Source organism: Sinohyriopsis cumingii, chromosome 8 (assembly GCF_028554795.1).
Source record: "Sinohyriopsis cumingii isolate HCF-2022 chromosome 8, ASM2855479v2, whole genome shotgun sequence".
In the NCBI taxonomy this organism is placed as follows: domain Eukaryota; kingdom Metazoa; phylum Mollusca; class Bivalvia; order Unionida; family Unionidae; genus Sinohyriopsis; species Sinohyriopsis cumingii.
In genome coordinates this window covers 82,619,413-82,636,269 of record NC_142968.1, presented here as the reverse complement: position 1 = coordinate 82,636,269, position 16,857 = coordinate 82,619,413, and the positions used below count along the sequence as shown (strand labels likewise).

Below are 16,857 nucleotides of genomic sequence, written 5' to 3'. Positions count from 1 at the left end.
ACAAGCAATGCCATATCACATATCTCTAAATTGCCAAGAAAAGTGCATTAACAGCGCTCTCTCAGATTGTGATAAATTGAAAACCTTACCAGGGTTTTGTGTTGATACTGGTTGTGCGGTAGTAACTGGTGGACTGGCTGTACCACAGGTATTTGAAGTATATTCGCACCTTTTCCTTTTATCATCCCAGACAAGGTTGGAGGGGCAAGGCATGTCGTACTTGATTCCATTACTGCAGGCTACATACTGGTGGCAGTCGGAGCAATGTTGATAGTTTCCATTTCGTTGACCAGCACATGAGTTCAAACAACCTGTAAAAGGAAGGCAATAATGTTTCGCCTTGTAATCAAGTGAACTATTTCAGTTGATTCTGAATAATAAATGCGAGATTTGAAAGAAATATATAATAAGCAATAATTTTAAATTTTGATTTTATCATAAATTTGAGAGCATCAAGTAGATAAAATAAGATTTTTCTCCAGAACATATAATTGTTTTTTTCGTCGGTGGTTCATGAGACACGTCATCAACACAGCTATTAAGTGGGGATGAAATCTACTAGTGCGTCCTCGGTACAAACTTCACTAAACTTATATATTCCCGTTCATATGTAGCAGATAAGTTAATGAAAAAGTAGCACGTACTATGTCAAAGAAAGGAAATACAGAATACTGCGAGGGGGATTCCATTACAACAACCATTCTTTTATCATCGGGTCATTTGGGAATACAGAGAAGATATTTACTGGTATGGATCATGTAATATATATATATATATATATATATATATATATATATATATATATATATATATATATATATATATATATATATATATATATATATATATAATTCAGTGACTGCTTATCTATTATTTTCGTCCTTTACATGAAATATCTACGATATTCCAAGGAAAAAATCCTCGTTTTAATTTTACTTGTATGTTCAAACGATTCAGCAACCGAAATGAATAATTGATTGAAATAGCCGGTTTCTTACGGGTCCAACGCGATAATGGAAGCCTTTCTCGCTTATATTTAGCAGTGATTTGGGATTTGTGTACAGTCACTGGGAAACAAATTGGTAATATATGTCTTTCTCCTAATCAAGGCAACAATGCACAGACACAAACAACAGTATAAACATATCGGCATTTTGTGGGATATGAACATGTAACCCCTGTGTGACAGATTGCCTTACTAGCCACTAGACCAAAACACTTCATAAAATGCCACTAACAGTTTTGGTCCTCGTCTCCATTGCCCGTCGTCAAAACCATTTCTAAAAACTCGCTCCAGTGAATTATCGAAAGTTTTTCTATTGGAAATGCACTCATTCCCGTTCTATATTAAATACATAAGCTTGCACTTATCCGTTTTCTGAGAAGTAAATTCAGCAATCTGTGGTTGGGTTATATTTTATCTTCAAATTCTTATTCGAGTATTAACCGAATACATTTAGGCTTCGAACCATACATATGTTAGAACACACAATCAAAGTATAAAGACGCTTTCAGTAATTAGTTCACCATTTCATTGTCAGTGGATGATCAAAACATGCATATCGGAACAAGGAGAAACTCCACGTCTGTTATATCAAATCCATTCTTATATATTACTGTTAATTTCAAGATATGCAAGCAGTTGCATAACCACTAGGGTAACTGCTTTGAAACATTATGTTTATTTCTTCGACTTGTTACAGAATAAAGAGAATCAGTTTCCTTGATTCGAATGAATAACGAATACACTGTAATGAGCTTTAACATGCTTAACTGTCTTGCATATGATGTGAAAAATATCATTTGCTCACTCGGATAAAGAAATAATTTATTTAAATGTTTGCACACATATTTTGTATCAGCGGATCTCTAGAGACTATATAGCAAATATTTACACGTGTTGAGTTTCAAACGAATAAATTGCATGTAATGGATGAAAATTTCATAATTCTTTACTCAGTCTCCGCCAATCACTCCAAACAATGTACATTGTTTTTTCATTGTATGTTGAAATGTGTTGTCTAGGAATATCTTTAACAGATTCAGTAACATATTTCTTGAATATTCCACACGAGAATGTTAGCTATCTACCGATCATATTCTGATGAGTTTATTGTATATTGACCTGGAAAACATACGTTCTAAGATATATATCTTCCTTAAATCACGGCTGGAAGAACACAAAATGTCAATGAGAAACATTTGGTTTAATTTCAACATTTTACTCGTGTGTGATAGGTAACCATATGTACCGCTAGACCCATATAATTGACATCATGGCACATGAACTTGTTTATCATGTCCATGTGTACTGGTCGAAGTAGAAAACGTGTATACTGTCTATTCCAGTCATATATCAAACTAATTTCAGTTTCAAAAGTCATCTTACTCATTTACTAGCCTAAAATAAATAGCGTCGCTTTGCAAATAATCCTAGATTTTTACACAATTAGTAATTATGCTTGGAAAAAGATTATCAAGACAAAATGTAATACTACTCTTGTACATCTTTACACACCACAGACACAATTATGGGGTACATCCAATCTTATTCAGTAAATACATTTGTGATCATTGACAAGCAATGCCATATCACATATCTCTAAATTGCCAAGAAAAGTGCATTAACAGTGCTCTCTCAGATTGTGATAAATTGGAAACCTTACCAGGGTTTTGTGTTGATACTGGTTGTGCGGTAGTAACTGGTGGACTGGCTGTACCACAGGTATTTGAAGTATATTCGCACCTTTTCTTTTTATCATCCCAGACAAGGTTGGAGGGGCAAGGCATGTCGTACTTGATTCCATTACTGCAGGCTACATACTGGTGGCAGTCGGAGCAATGTTGATAGTTTCCATTGCGTTGACCAGCACATGAGTTCAAACAACCTGTAAAAGGAAGGCAATAATGTTTCGCCTTGTAATCAAGTGAACTATTTCAGTTGATTCTGAATAATAAATGCGAGATTTGAAAGAAATATATAATAAGCAATAATTTTAAATTTTGATTTTATCATAAATTTGAGAGCATCACGTAGATAAAATAAGAATTTTCTCCAGAACATATAATTGTTTTTTTCGTCGGTGGTTCATGAGACACGTCATCAACACAGCTATTAAGTGGGGATGAAATCTACTAGTGCGTCCTCGGTACAAACTTCACTAAACTTATATATTCCCGTTCATATGTAGTAGATAAGTTAATGAAAAAGTAGCACGTACTATGTCAAAGAAAGGAAATACAGAATACTGCGAGGGGGATTCCATTACAAAAACCATTCTTTTATCATCGGGTCATTTGGGAATACAGAGAAGATATTTAGTGGCATGGAGTATGTAACAGATATATATATATATATATATATATATATATATATATATATATATATATATATATATATATATATATAATTCAGTGACTGCTTATCTATTATTTTCGTCCTTTACTTGAAATATGTGCGATATTCTAGGGAAAAAAATCCTCGTTTTAATTTTACTTGTATGTTCAAACGATTCAGCAACCGAAATGAATAATTGATTGAAGTAGCTGGTTTCTTACGGGTCCGACGCGATAATGGAAGCTCTTTTCGTCTATATTTAGCAGTGATTTGTGATTTGTGTACAGTCACTGGGAAACAAATTGGTAATATATGTCTTTCTCCTAATCAAGGCAACAATGCACAGACACAAACAACAGTATAAACATATCGGCATTTTGTGGGATATGAACATGTAACCCCCTGTGTGACAGATGGCCTTACTAGCCACTAGACCAAATACTTCATAAAATGCCACTAACATTTTTGGTCCAGTCATATATCAAACTAATTTCAGTTTCAAAAGTCTTCTTACTCCTGTCCTAGCCTAAAATAAATCGCGTCGCTTTGCAAATAATCCTAGATTTTTACACAGTTAGTAATTATGCTTGGAAAAAGATTATCAAGACAAAATGTAATACTACTCTTGTACATCTTTACACACCACAGACACAATTATGGGGTACATCCAATCTTATCATTCAGTAAATACATTTGTGATCATTGACAAGCAATGCCATATCACATATCTCTAAATTGCCAAGAAAAGTGCATTAACAGTGCTCTCTCAGACTGTGATAAATTGACAACCTTACCAGGGTTTTGTGTTGATGCTGGTTTTGCGGTAGTTACTGGTGGACTGGCTGTACCACAGGTCTTTGAAGTATATTCGCACCTTTTCTTTTTATCATCCCAGACAAGGTTGGAGGGGCAAGGCATGTCGTACTTGATTCCATTACTGCAGGCTACATACTGGTGGCAGTCGGAGCAATGTTGATAGTTTCCATTTCGTTGACCAGCACATGAGTTCAAACAACCTGTAAAAGGAAGACAATAATGTTTCGCCTTGTAATCAAGTAAACTATTTCAGTTGATTCTGAATAATAAATGCGAGATTTGAAAGAAATATATAATAAGCAATAATTTTAAATTTTGATTTTATCATAAATTTGAGAGCATCACGTAGATAAAATAAGATTTTTCTCCAGAACATATAATTGTTTTTTTCGTCGGTGGTTCATGAGACACGTCATCAACACGGCTATTAAATGAGGGTGAAATCTACTAGTGGGTCCTCGGTACAAACTTGACTAAACTTATATATTCCCGTTCATAGGTAGCAGACAAGTTAATGAAAAAGTAGCACGTACTATGTCAAAGAAAGGAAATACAGAATACTGCGAGGGGGATTCCATTACAACAACCATTCTTTTATCATCGGGTCATTTGGGAATACAGAGAAGATATTTACTGGTATGGAGCATGTAATCTATCTATCTATCTATCTATCTATCTATCTATATATATATATATATATATATATATATATATATATATATATATATATATATATATATAATTCAGTGACTGTTTATCTATTATTTTCGTCCTTTACATGAAATATCTACGATATTCCAGGGAAAAAATCCTCGTTTTAATTTTACTTGTATGTTCAAACGATTCAGCAACGAAATGAATAATTGATTGAAATAGCCGGTTTCTTACGGGTCCAACGCGATAATGGAAGCCTTTTTCGTCTATATTTAGCAGTGATTTGTGATTTGTGTACAGTCACTGAGAAACAAATTGGCAATATATGTCTTTCTCCTAATCAAGGCAACAATGCACAGACACAAACAACAGTATAAACATATCGGCATTTTGTAGGATATGAACATGTAACCCCTGTGTGACAGATGGCCTTACTAGCCACTAGACCAAAATACTTCATAAAATGCCACTAACAGTTTTGGTCCTCGTCTCCATTGCCCGTCGTCAAAACCATTTCTGAAAACTCGCTCCAGTGAATTATCCAAAGATTTCCTATTGGAAAAGCAGCTCATTCCCGTTCTATATTAAATACATAGGCTTGCACTTATCCATTATCTCAGAATTATATTCAGCAATCTGTGGTTGGGTTATATTTCATCTTCAAACTCTTATTCGAGTATTAACCGAATACATTTAGGCTTCGAACCATACATGATGTTAGAACACACAATCAAAGTATAAAGACGCTTTCAGTAATTAGTTCACCATTTCATTGTCAGTGGATGATCAAAACATGCATATAAGAATAAGGAGAAACTCCCCGTCTGTTATATCAAATTCATTATTATATATTACTGCTAATTTCAAGATATGCATGCAGTTGCATACCATTAATGTAACTGCTTTGAAACATCATGTTTATTTCTTCGAGTTATTAGAGAATAAAGAGAGTAAGTTTCCTTGTATGGAGTGAATAAAGAATATACTGTATTGAGTTTTAAAATGCTTAACTGTTTTGCATATGATGTGAAAAATATCAATTGCTCACTCGGATAAAGAAATAATTTATTTAAATATTTGCACACATATTTTGTATCAGCGGATATCTAGAGACTATATAGCAAATATTTACACGTGTTGAGTTTCAAACGAATAAATTGCATGTAATGGATGAAAATTTCATAATTCTTTACTCAGTCTCCGCCAATCACTCCAAACAATGTACATTGTTTTTTCATTGTATGTTGAAATGTGTTGTCTAGGAATATCTATAACAGATTCAGTAACATATTTCTTGAATATTCCACACGAGAATGTTAGCTATCTACCGATCATATTCTGATGAGTTTATTGTATATTGACCTGGAAAACATACGTTCTAAGATATATATCTTTCTTAAATCACGGCTGGAAGAACACAAAATGTCAATGAGAAACATCTGGTTTAATTTCAACATTTTACTCGTGTGTGATAGGTAACCATATGTACCGCTAGACCCATATAATTGACATCATGGCACATCAACATGTTTATCATGTCCATGTGTACTGGTCGAAGTAGAAAACGTGCATACTGTCTATTCCAGTCATATATCAAACTAATTTCAGTTTCAAAAGTCATCTTACTCATTTACTAGCCTAAAATAAATAGCGTCGCTTTGCAAATAATCCTAGATTTTTACACAATTAGTAATTATGCTTGGAAAAAGATTATCAAGACAAAATGTAATACTACTCTTGTACATCTTTACACACCACAGACACAATTATGGGGTACATCCAATCTTATTCAGTAAATACATTTGTGATCATTGACAAGCAATGCCATATCACATATCTCTAAATTGCCAAGAAAAGTGCATTAACAGTGCTCTCTCAGATTGTGATAAATTGAAAACCTTACCAGGGTTTTGTGTTGATACTGGTTGTGCGGTAGTAACTGGTGGACTGGCTGTACCACAGGTATTTGAAGTATATTCGCACCTTTTCTTTTTATCATCCCAGACAAGGTTGGAGGGGCAAGGCATGTCGTACTTGATTCCATTACTGCAGGCTACATACTGGTGGCAGTCGGAGCAATGTTGATAGTTTCCATTGCGTTGACCAGCACATGAGTTCAAACAACCTGTAAAAGGAAGGCAATAATGTTTCGCCTTGTAATCAAGTGAACTATTTCAGTTGATTCTGAATAATAAATGCGAGATTTGAAAGAAATATATAATAAGCAATAATTTTAAATTTTGATTTTATCATAAATTTGAGAGCATCACGTAGATAAAATAAGATTTTTCTCCAGAACGTATAATTGTTTTTTTCGTCGGTGGTTCATGAGACACGTCATCAACACAGCTATTAAGTGGGGATGAAATCTACTAGTGCGTCCTCGGTACAAACTTCACTAAACTTATATATTCCCGTTCATATGTAGTAGATAAGTTAATGAAAAAGTAGCACGTCCTATGTCAAAGAAAGGAAATACAGAATACTGCGAGGGGGATTCCATTACAACAACCATTCTTTTATCATCGGGTCATTTGAGAATACAGAGAAGACATTTAGTGGCATGGAGTATGTAACAGATATATATATATATATATATATATATATATATATATATATATATATATATATATATATATATATATATATATAATTCAGTGACTGCTTATCTATTATTTTCGTCCTTTCCTTGAAATATGTGCGATATTCTAGGGAAAAAAATCCTCGTTTTAATTTTACTTGTATGTTCAAACGATTCAGCAACCGAAATGAATAATTGATTGAAGTAGCTGGTTTCTTACGGGTCCGACGCGATAATGGAAGCTCTTTTCGTCTATATTTAGCAGTGATTTGTGATTTGTGTACAGTCACTGGGAAATAAATTGGTAATATATGTCTTTCTCCTAATCAAGGCAACAATGCACAGACACAAACAACAGTATAAACATATCGACATTTTGTGGGACATGAACATGTAACCCCCTGTGTGACAGATGGCCTTACTAGCCACTAGACCAAATACTTCATAAAATGCCACTAACATTTTTGGTCCAGTCATATATCAAACTAATTTCAGTTTCAAAAGTCTTCTTACTCCTGTGCTAGCCTAAAATAAATCGCGTCGCTTTGCAAATAATGCTAGATTTTTACACAGTTAGTAATTATGCTTTGAAAAAGATTATCAAGACAAAATGTAATACTACTCTTGTACATCTTTACACACCACAGACACAATTATGGGGTACATCCAATCTTATCATTCAGTAAATACATTTGTGATCATTGACAAGCAATGCCATATCACATATCTCTAAATTGCCAAGAAAAGTGCATTAACAGCGCTCTCTCAGATTGTGATAAATTGAAAACCTTACCAGGGTTTTGCGTTGATGCTGGTCTTGCGGTAGTTGCTGGTGGATTGGCTGTACCACAGGTCTTTGAAGTATATTCGCACCTTTTCTTTTTATCATCCCAGACAAGGTTGGAGGGGCAAGGCATGTCGTACTTGATTCCATTACTGCAGGCTACATACTGGTGGCAGTCGGAGCAATGTTGATAGTTTCCATTTCGTTGACCAGCACATGAGTTCAAACAACCTGTAAAAGGAAGACAATAATGTTTCGCCTTGTAATCAAGTGAACTATTTCAGTTGATTCTGAGTAATAAATGCGAGATTTGAATGGAATGTATCATAACCAACAATTTTAAACTTTCATTTTATCATAAATTTGAGAGCATCACGTACATAAAATAAGATCTTTCTCCAGAACATATAATTGTTTGTTTCGTCAGTTGTTCATGAGACACGTCATCGACACGGCTATTAAATGAGGATGAAATCTACTAGTGCGTCCTGGGTACAAACTTCACTAAACTTACATGTTCCCGTTCATATGTAGTAGATAAGTTAATGAAAAAATATCACGTACTATGTCAAACAAAGCAAATAACAGAATACTGCGGGGGTGAGTCATTTACAACAACCATGCTTATATCATCGGGTCATTTGGGAATACAGAGAATATGTTTTCTGTTATTGAGTAAATAACGCATATATACAATTCAGTGGCTGTTTACCTATTCGTTTCGTACTTTGCATGAAATATCTACGATATTCGAGGCGGGGGGGAAAGCATGTTTTACTTGTATGTTCAAAGTATTCAGCAACCGAAACGGATAATCGATTGAAGTAGCAGGTTTCTTACGTTGTCCGACGCGATAATGGAAGCTCTTTTCGTCTATATTAAGCAGTGATTTTGTGTAGAGTCACTGGGAAAAATAAATGGTAATATATGTCTTTCTCCTAATCAAGGCAAGAATGCACAGACACAAACAACAGTATAAATATATCGGCATTTTGTGGGATATGAACATGTAACCCCCTGTGTGACAGATGGCCTTACTAGCCACTAGACCAAATACTTCATAAAATGCCACTAACATTTTTGGTCCTCATCTCTATTGCCCGTCGACAAAACCATTTCTAAAATCTCGCTCCAGTGAATTATCCAAAGTTTTGCTATTGGAAATGCAGCTCATTCCCGTTCTATATTAAATACAGAGGCTTGCACTTATCCATTTTCTGAGAAGTAAATTCAGCAATCAGTGGTTGGGTTATATTTCATCTTCAAACTCTTATTCGAGTATTAACCGAATACATTTATGCTTCGAAGCAGACAAGATGTTAGAACACACAATGAAAGTATAAAGACGCTTTCAGTAATTAGTTTACCATTTCTTTGTCAGCTGCTTATCAAAATATGCATATCGGAACAAGGAGAAACTCCCCGTCTGTTATATCAAATTCTTGCTTATATATTAAAGCTAATTTCAAGATATGCATGCAGCTGCATACCACTAGGGTAACTGCTTTGAAAGATCATATTTACTATTGCGAGTTATTAGAGTATAAAGAGAGCATGTTTTCTTGTATGGAGTGAATAACGAATGTCCTGTACTGACCTCTAAAATAATTGACTTTTTCGCACATGATGTGAAAAATATCAATTGCTCACTCGGAGAAAGAAACAATTTATTTAAATGTGTGCACACATACTTTGGATCAGCTGATATGTGGAGACTATATAGCAAATATTTACTCGTGTTGAGTTTCTAACGAACACATTGCATGTAATGGATACAAATTTGATCCTTTATCACTCAGTCTCCGCCAATCACTCGAAACAATGTACATTGTTTTTTCATTGTATGTTGAAATGTGTTGTCTAGGAATATCGATAACAGATTCAGTAACATATTTCTTAAATATTCCACACGAGGATGTTAGCTATGTACCGATGATGTAAGTGTGTAACGTTGTTTTTCTCTGGGCTTATTGTGATATAAGCTGTCAGTTGCTGATTCACACAGCAAATAACGCCCGAAGGGCGTTATGTACGCTGTGTGAGTCGACTACTGACAGTTTATACCACGATCAACCCAGAAAAAACAACGTTAAACTCTTATAATTGAAATTTCAATTATTCGTTATGTGATTTTGTTTGCATCATTAAAAAATAGAAATCCTAATTGAGCGTAGTAATATATGTTTGGGTTTTTCTGTTACTTAGCTATATATAGCTCGTGGGATTGTCCTGCTTGATCGTAATACCAGTCCTTCAACCAATGGAAGCCAAATTTATTCAATTACTTTTTTTAAACAAAATGTAAGAATGTTGTTTTCCTTTAATGCTGCCTTCACTGGCAGAGTTTATCTTTTGCTGTACACGTGACTCTATTTATAAAAGTGGAAAAGTAATTCTCCTTACAGTTCATACAGAAATGAACGCAATTAATTTTGATCACGTGGTAACATTCTGGCCATTGGAGATGGTACTTTCCTGTACCAGCTACTGCCATTGCAACTATATTCTGAGTTTATTGTATATTGACCTTGAAAACATACGTTCTAAGATAGTTATCTTTCTTAAATCACGACTGGAAAAACATAAATTGTCAAGAAGAAACATTTGGTTTAATTTCAACATTTTACTCGTATGTGATAGGTAACCATATGTAACGCTAGACCCAGATAATGACCATCATGGCACATTAACTTGTTTATCATGTCCATGTGTACTGGTAGAAGTAGAAAACGTTTGTACTCTCTATTATTTCAAACTAATTTCAGTTTCAAAATCAACTTACTCCTGTGCTAGCATAAAATAAATCGCGTCGCGTCGCAAATAATGCTAGATTTGTACACAATCAATTATTATGCTTGGGGAAAAGATTATGAAGACAAAATGGAATACTACTCTTGTACATCTTTACACACCACAGACACAATTATGGGGTACATCCAATTTTATCATTCAGTAAATACAGCTGTGATCATTGAGAAGCAATGCCGTATCGCATACGTCTAAATTGCCAAGAAAAAGGCATTAGCAGTGCAGTCTCAGATTATGATAAATTGAAAACCTTACCAGGGTTTTGTGTTGATGTTGGTTTTGCGGTAGTTACTGGTGGATTGGTTGCACCACAGGTGTTTGAAGTCCTTTCGCACCTTTTCTTTTTATCATCCCAGACAAGGTTGGAGGGGCAAGGCATGTCGTACTTGATTCCATTACTGCAGGCTACATACTGGTGGCAGTCGGAGCAATGTTGATAGTTTCCATTACGTTGACCAGCACAGGCGCCCACACAACCTGTAATAGGAAGACGAAAATTTTATGATAAAGTGAACAGTATGAGGTGATTCTAGTTACGAGATACAAATGATGATACGGAACATATTCTTGTCAACACTTTAACATTTTAATTTTACCATAAATATCAGAAGGTAACGGAATTGAATATAATCAGCAATTTTATGAAATGTAATTAATTGGATGGGCAATTATTTGGATGCTTCCATTATTGTGTTATTTCGGAATACATTGATCATATTTGCCGGTATTGAGTGAATAACTTATATTTTGCATCGAGTGGGTGCATACTTTAGTTTTCATCGACGAAATGAAATATATTCTTTGTTTGCTCGAAAGAAGTAAATTTCCTTTTTAATTGTATGTTCAAAACGTGTCGCTAGCAATATGCATAATATTAACCGTTTCGATCCAGTTGCTTTCTGCTTATATTCTGATGTTTACTGTCAGGTTTCCTACGCAAAATTGGAATGATTGCCACAATTACTTTGTATCTTAATAGTTTTCTAACTTACAAGCCAGTCAACGTTGGTAATGTAGCTTAGATTTTGTTTACTATGTTGTTTTTTTTACTTAAATGACATTTATACACCTGCTAACAACATCCGTAATTGCGATATCACTAATAAATGTATGAAAACATAGTCCTATCAAGTGTATGTAAATTATGTATTTCAACTAATAAATTAATGTTATATTAACATTACGCAAACAACAAACCCAGTACCCTTCGAAGACATCTGATCAATAGGCAAGTTCTCCACACACAAAAAAAAAAAAACAATTTTGAATTCCATATAAAACAAACCCCTAACCATTAGTTGGAATTCTTGTTGTTCTTGTAGGTTTTGCTGATGTTATTTTTGTTGTTTTTGTATTCTTTATAGGCGCTGGTACATTGTGTGGGGATAACTTACAGTCCCACGTCTTCTTTGCTTCATCCCAGACAAGGTTGGAGGGGCAAGGCATAATGTACTTCAACCCATTACTGCAGGTCACATACTGATAGCAGTCTGAACAGCTTGGATAATTTCCATTGAATTGACTAACACAGGAGTCAACACATTTTGTAAATTCGATGGTTGCTTTCTTATTCAGCACTATCATGTGACTCTAAGCAATGAATATGAAAGAAAATAATACATCGCATTTTAAGCTACAATTTTAAAACATTTGTGCTGTATATTATTGAGTGCTTTCATTCAATTCAAATGTTTTAACAGCCCTACAAGTTTTTTAAAAATCTTTTGCATCGTTATCACTATCAATGTATATTTGTACTTACGTGTAACATTTTCAGAAACTAGAAATATTATCAGATGTTAGAAAGGAATGACATGCTGCTGTGAGTAATTGCTTTGCGCATTTCACTCTTAACAACAACATCAGACACGGATAAGTAAAAAGTACTAAAGTCGATGTTTTGTGCTTCACCTATTTTAAACTTTTGTATTTGCAGCTTCTTGTAAGCCAGTCGCATTAAAGTGCAAAACGTATCACCTTAATAATACAATTAGTTTTCTTCATCATTTCCACTCTTCAAATGCTGAGTCCAGCAGACACCTAAAGACACATACGTTACCATTACAATTTTCGAGTTGCTTTCAAAATACGTTTTGGCTTATAAACTTAAGTGATCGTATATTGATCGTTTTGACAATACTATAATACTACATTAAATACATTACGATCAGGTTTTGTCTTACCTGCTGACGTTGGGCGTGACGTTGTATAGAATGCTGCTATCGTGATTAACACTACAGCTGTGAAAGTCTCCATCTGTCTGCTCAACTATGTCTTGAAATCTTGAATGAAGGCTTTCACAATTTCGCTCCTTATATATTATTTTCTTCAGATATTTCATCCAATGCCAGAGTGAGTCAATAGCTCCGTCATGCAATAGCAACATATATTTGCACAGTAGGTTTTTATTTTCTTAGGGCGTGTTCAAACATAAAATATAAATCAATCAAGTGAAAGCTGAAAATGTAAACATTTAAAGGTGTACCTTGTTCCCCCCCCCAGAGATATGTCCTCATCGTGTTCAGTTTTAACACATGGTTAATACTAATCTTCCCCCGTTGATTAAGATGAAAGATGAAAATAACAAACCTTTCATTTCAGTTTCCATTAAATATGATTCTTTTCACAGATTGAATTCTGACTGCGATTATTGAAAAATAAACAAAAATATTACTGAAGAGCGTTTTTACATGACTAAATATTTGTAATCTTAACCCGATCTTAACCCTTCTAAGAAAAGCTGATGAAGTCCATTATTGCATTCGCTCTGTTCCGTTCTACATTATTCTAATACAACCCAATAAATTCTAAGAATAAACGTTATACTTTGCACTTGATCATTTTAGTCTCCTTCTTTATATATTTAAATAATTTGTATTGTTAGGAACAACATGTTTCATAATGACCAATCAATCGAGACATTAAAATTCGGTTTTACTCTTTCTTTTGTGGATGAGGGTATTGTTTACATTGTTCATTTTCATATTTGTATAAACATATCTGCAAGATATATATTGATAATAGATGTTTTGGGGTAAGTACATGACGTCTTTTTTAAACCATCTTACTTTGTAACTAAAACAATTTCGTTTACATGATATCATGCATGTATAAGTAGCACGATTACATAATATTCATATTAGGAACACAAAAAAGTGTCATACGGATGTGAAAAGAATTTCTCTTTATTGTAATATTTCTAAGCAACGTTATTGACGTTTAAACAAATCATAATTAACACACATACGGCTGTCGCATATTATCATAATTTACTTTTACAAGAACGAATACTCTGGGATGTTATATTTGTAAATATCTACACCTGCAGTCGTCAGATGTACCTAGCATAAAAGCACAAGATCATATTCTCTGTTTTTGAATAGCAAGGACACGACACTTTAGTTTTCTTTATTAAATTTCCTAATACTTTATGATTGTTTTGCATTGCTTTAAAACAAAGCAGCATTCCTTCAAAATAATTCAAAATATATTGCCTTCAGTTTCTTTAGTATCATTATTTAGTTACTTTTATTTCGTTTTACTGTTTAGTCAATGTGTGTGTGTGTGCAATTTGCCCCCTGGTGTAAAATCAAACGTGAAAGAAATATGAAGCTTATGGCGAAGTTCTTAACCACTCTGAAAGTCATTAAAATTTTTGACTACCCAGACATGAGTAGAAATAAATACATTGCCGTTTAAGAGGAATTCGTCATGTCTCCTTTCTAGGTGGAGGAGATTTATATTCTTATCATGAATGACATATTAATCGTTTCAGGCTGCAGCTAGGCATTACTTAACTATGTAATGTTCCGTACTCTGGTAAATTAAGAATACCGTAAATCATACAATAGTAAATAAAACAACTGTATTATTTTTTAAAGAGTGCGTCAATGAGAATTAATAGTAAGAATATGACAGCATTTGCCACCTGACATGTGGATATTTGTTTTAAATTTTCAAAAGATGAAACATGAGAGAGAAATATCAGAACAGTTGATGTTTACGTTAAATTTACCCAAACTATTTTATCCACTTTAAAATATTTTAAAAAATCAATTATCTTTTATTGTTAAAGATATTTCATAAAATAAGTATATAAATGGCGCCTTGAAGAATTATTGGCGTAGATCACATTCTAACGAAATTAGAATCTGTAAAAATTACGAATATCGGTTTTCTCAAGTAAGTTCATTGTTTTAAGTAATACATTGCATTTATTATTTTTTTCTGAGCAGAGAAAATGTAACAATTAATTGCTACCAAGGGCGCGAGGTGAGATTACTTCATATTACAGGACATGCTAAACTGTGTTGAACCATAAACTTATGGACACTGTTTTCGTTCTCATCACACTGGCGGTGCATTCAGCCTTACGTTCCGACCTAAGAGGTACTAAAATTGGATACAAATCATTTTCCTGCTGGAGGCTGGGTATACCAAGGTATTAGGGCGATACAGGTCTTAAGGATTCGAATTTTTAAGTGAATCTGAAACATATTTGACTAAAATTATTAGTAGATATATGTAACAATTTTGCTCTGCTAAGGCTTTATTAGGACTAACACTCAGAGAAAACAACCCTTCATGTCGGATTGTTGACCGACTCGAGTAAATATTGTGGAAGGTTGGGTTGGTGGGTTAATACAGTTGTGTACAGCGATCGGAATTTATATATTTATCCAAAAGCAATTACATACAACCATTTTTTTAATTGATGGCTGATAATAAATAATTGAATTTTGAAATATTAATAAACTGATAAGTCTAAGAATATTACGGATGTCTATATCATATATTAATTTATGATTTAGTTTTTGTCATTTGGGTTAACACTAACCAATCAATGTGGATTTAAAAATTGTACCACAGGGGCTAAGCATCCTCGTCCATATGTACAAGTGGAAACTCAATCTCGAATCCTGCGACATCCATTGGGATATATCAGTGCTTTCAATAACTGAAACACTTAGTATAATTCTGCTTAATCGTCTTACGAATCACATCTATCAAGTATTCCTGCCAAACGACAGTGTAGCTTTAGGAAAGGACCAGGGACCAGAAACACTATGTGCACAGTGTAACTCTCGCGAAAGGTTATCCTGTCTCGAAAACACATAGTGCACATGACTGACGAATCCAAGGCCAGACATGCTATAGCATGTGTGGACTTTGGCAGACCTCGTGCAAATGTATTTCGATGCAAGGGTAATAGTCTACAAATAAAACTTAAATCCTACAAAATTCATTGTTTAGCCTACAATATTGTATGATTGCGAAACCTGGACAGTGACCAGACACCAAGCCGAGAAGCTGAACCACCGCCACATGGGCAGCTTGAAAAAATGACATACAAGAATACAATAGCAGAACATGGTCCCGAAAAGTGAGATTCTCAAACGAGCAGGAATTCAATGCATCCACACTCTCTTGATGAAATCACTGTTGATATGACAGGTCACGTTACCTGGATGTTGAAAGAGCTACTACTACTACTACTACTACTACTACAGATATACGTCAAACTGAATGCGGGAAACCATCTCTGGCTGGTCAGACGAATTGTTTCAAATAGAGAGCTGTAGAGGCATCTCAGAGGCGACAGAAGTATAAAAGTAGTACGTCCTCTATTGATCAAGCAAACCCAATCTGCGTCTCCTGTCAAGTATGTCATAGACAGTTTAGAAACCAAATTAACTGACCGGCCGCGCACGTACTCACGTGTGCAAAACCAATCGTTGATGCCATGATCATCTTCGAACTCAAAGGAGGACCAACAAGAGCTATTCAAAAGGTTATGCATATGTATGAAGATTATAATTGTATATTATATTTGACGTATAATATCGCTTCCCTCGTTTTGGTTAAATCATCGATTTA

At 34.3% G+C, this 16,857-nt stretch overlaps 1 protein-coding gene across 1 annotated transcript in view; it reads right to left on the bottom strand.

Annotated features, from left to right (window-relative positions):
- Window positions 1-13,236, bottom strand: part of LOC149794005 (chondroitin proteoglycan 2-like) — a 30,349-nt gene extending 17,113 nt beyond the window's left edge. The window contains exons 1-7 of the mRNA XM_089969079.1: window positions 13,164-13,236; window positions 11,236-11,457; window positions 8,182-8,403; window positions 6,711-6,932; window positions 4,132-4,353; window positions 2,667-2,888; window positions 90-311 (exon numbers count right to left, since the gene is read on the bottom strand). Coding sequence (XP_089825205.1) covers window positions 90-311; window positions 2,667-2,888; window positions 4,132-4,353; window positions 6,711-6,932; window positions 8,182-8,403; window positions 11,236-11,457; window positions 13,164-13,236 — 1,405 coding nt within the window. The remainder of the gene's footprint in view (window positions 1-89; window positions 312-2,666; window positions 2,889-4,131; window positions 4,354-6,710; window positions 6,933-8,181; window positions 8,404-11,235; window positions 11,458-13,163) is intronic.
- Window positions 13,237-16,857: the final 3,621 nt, after the last annotated feature.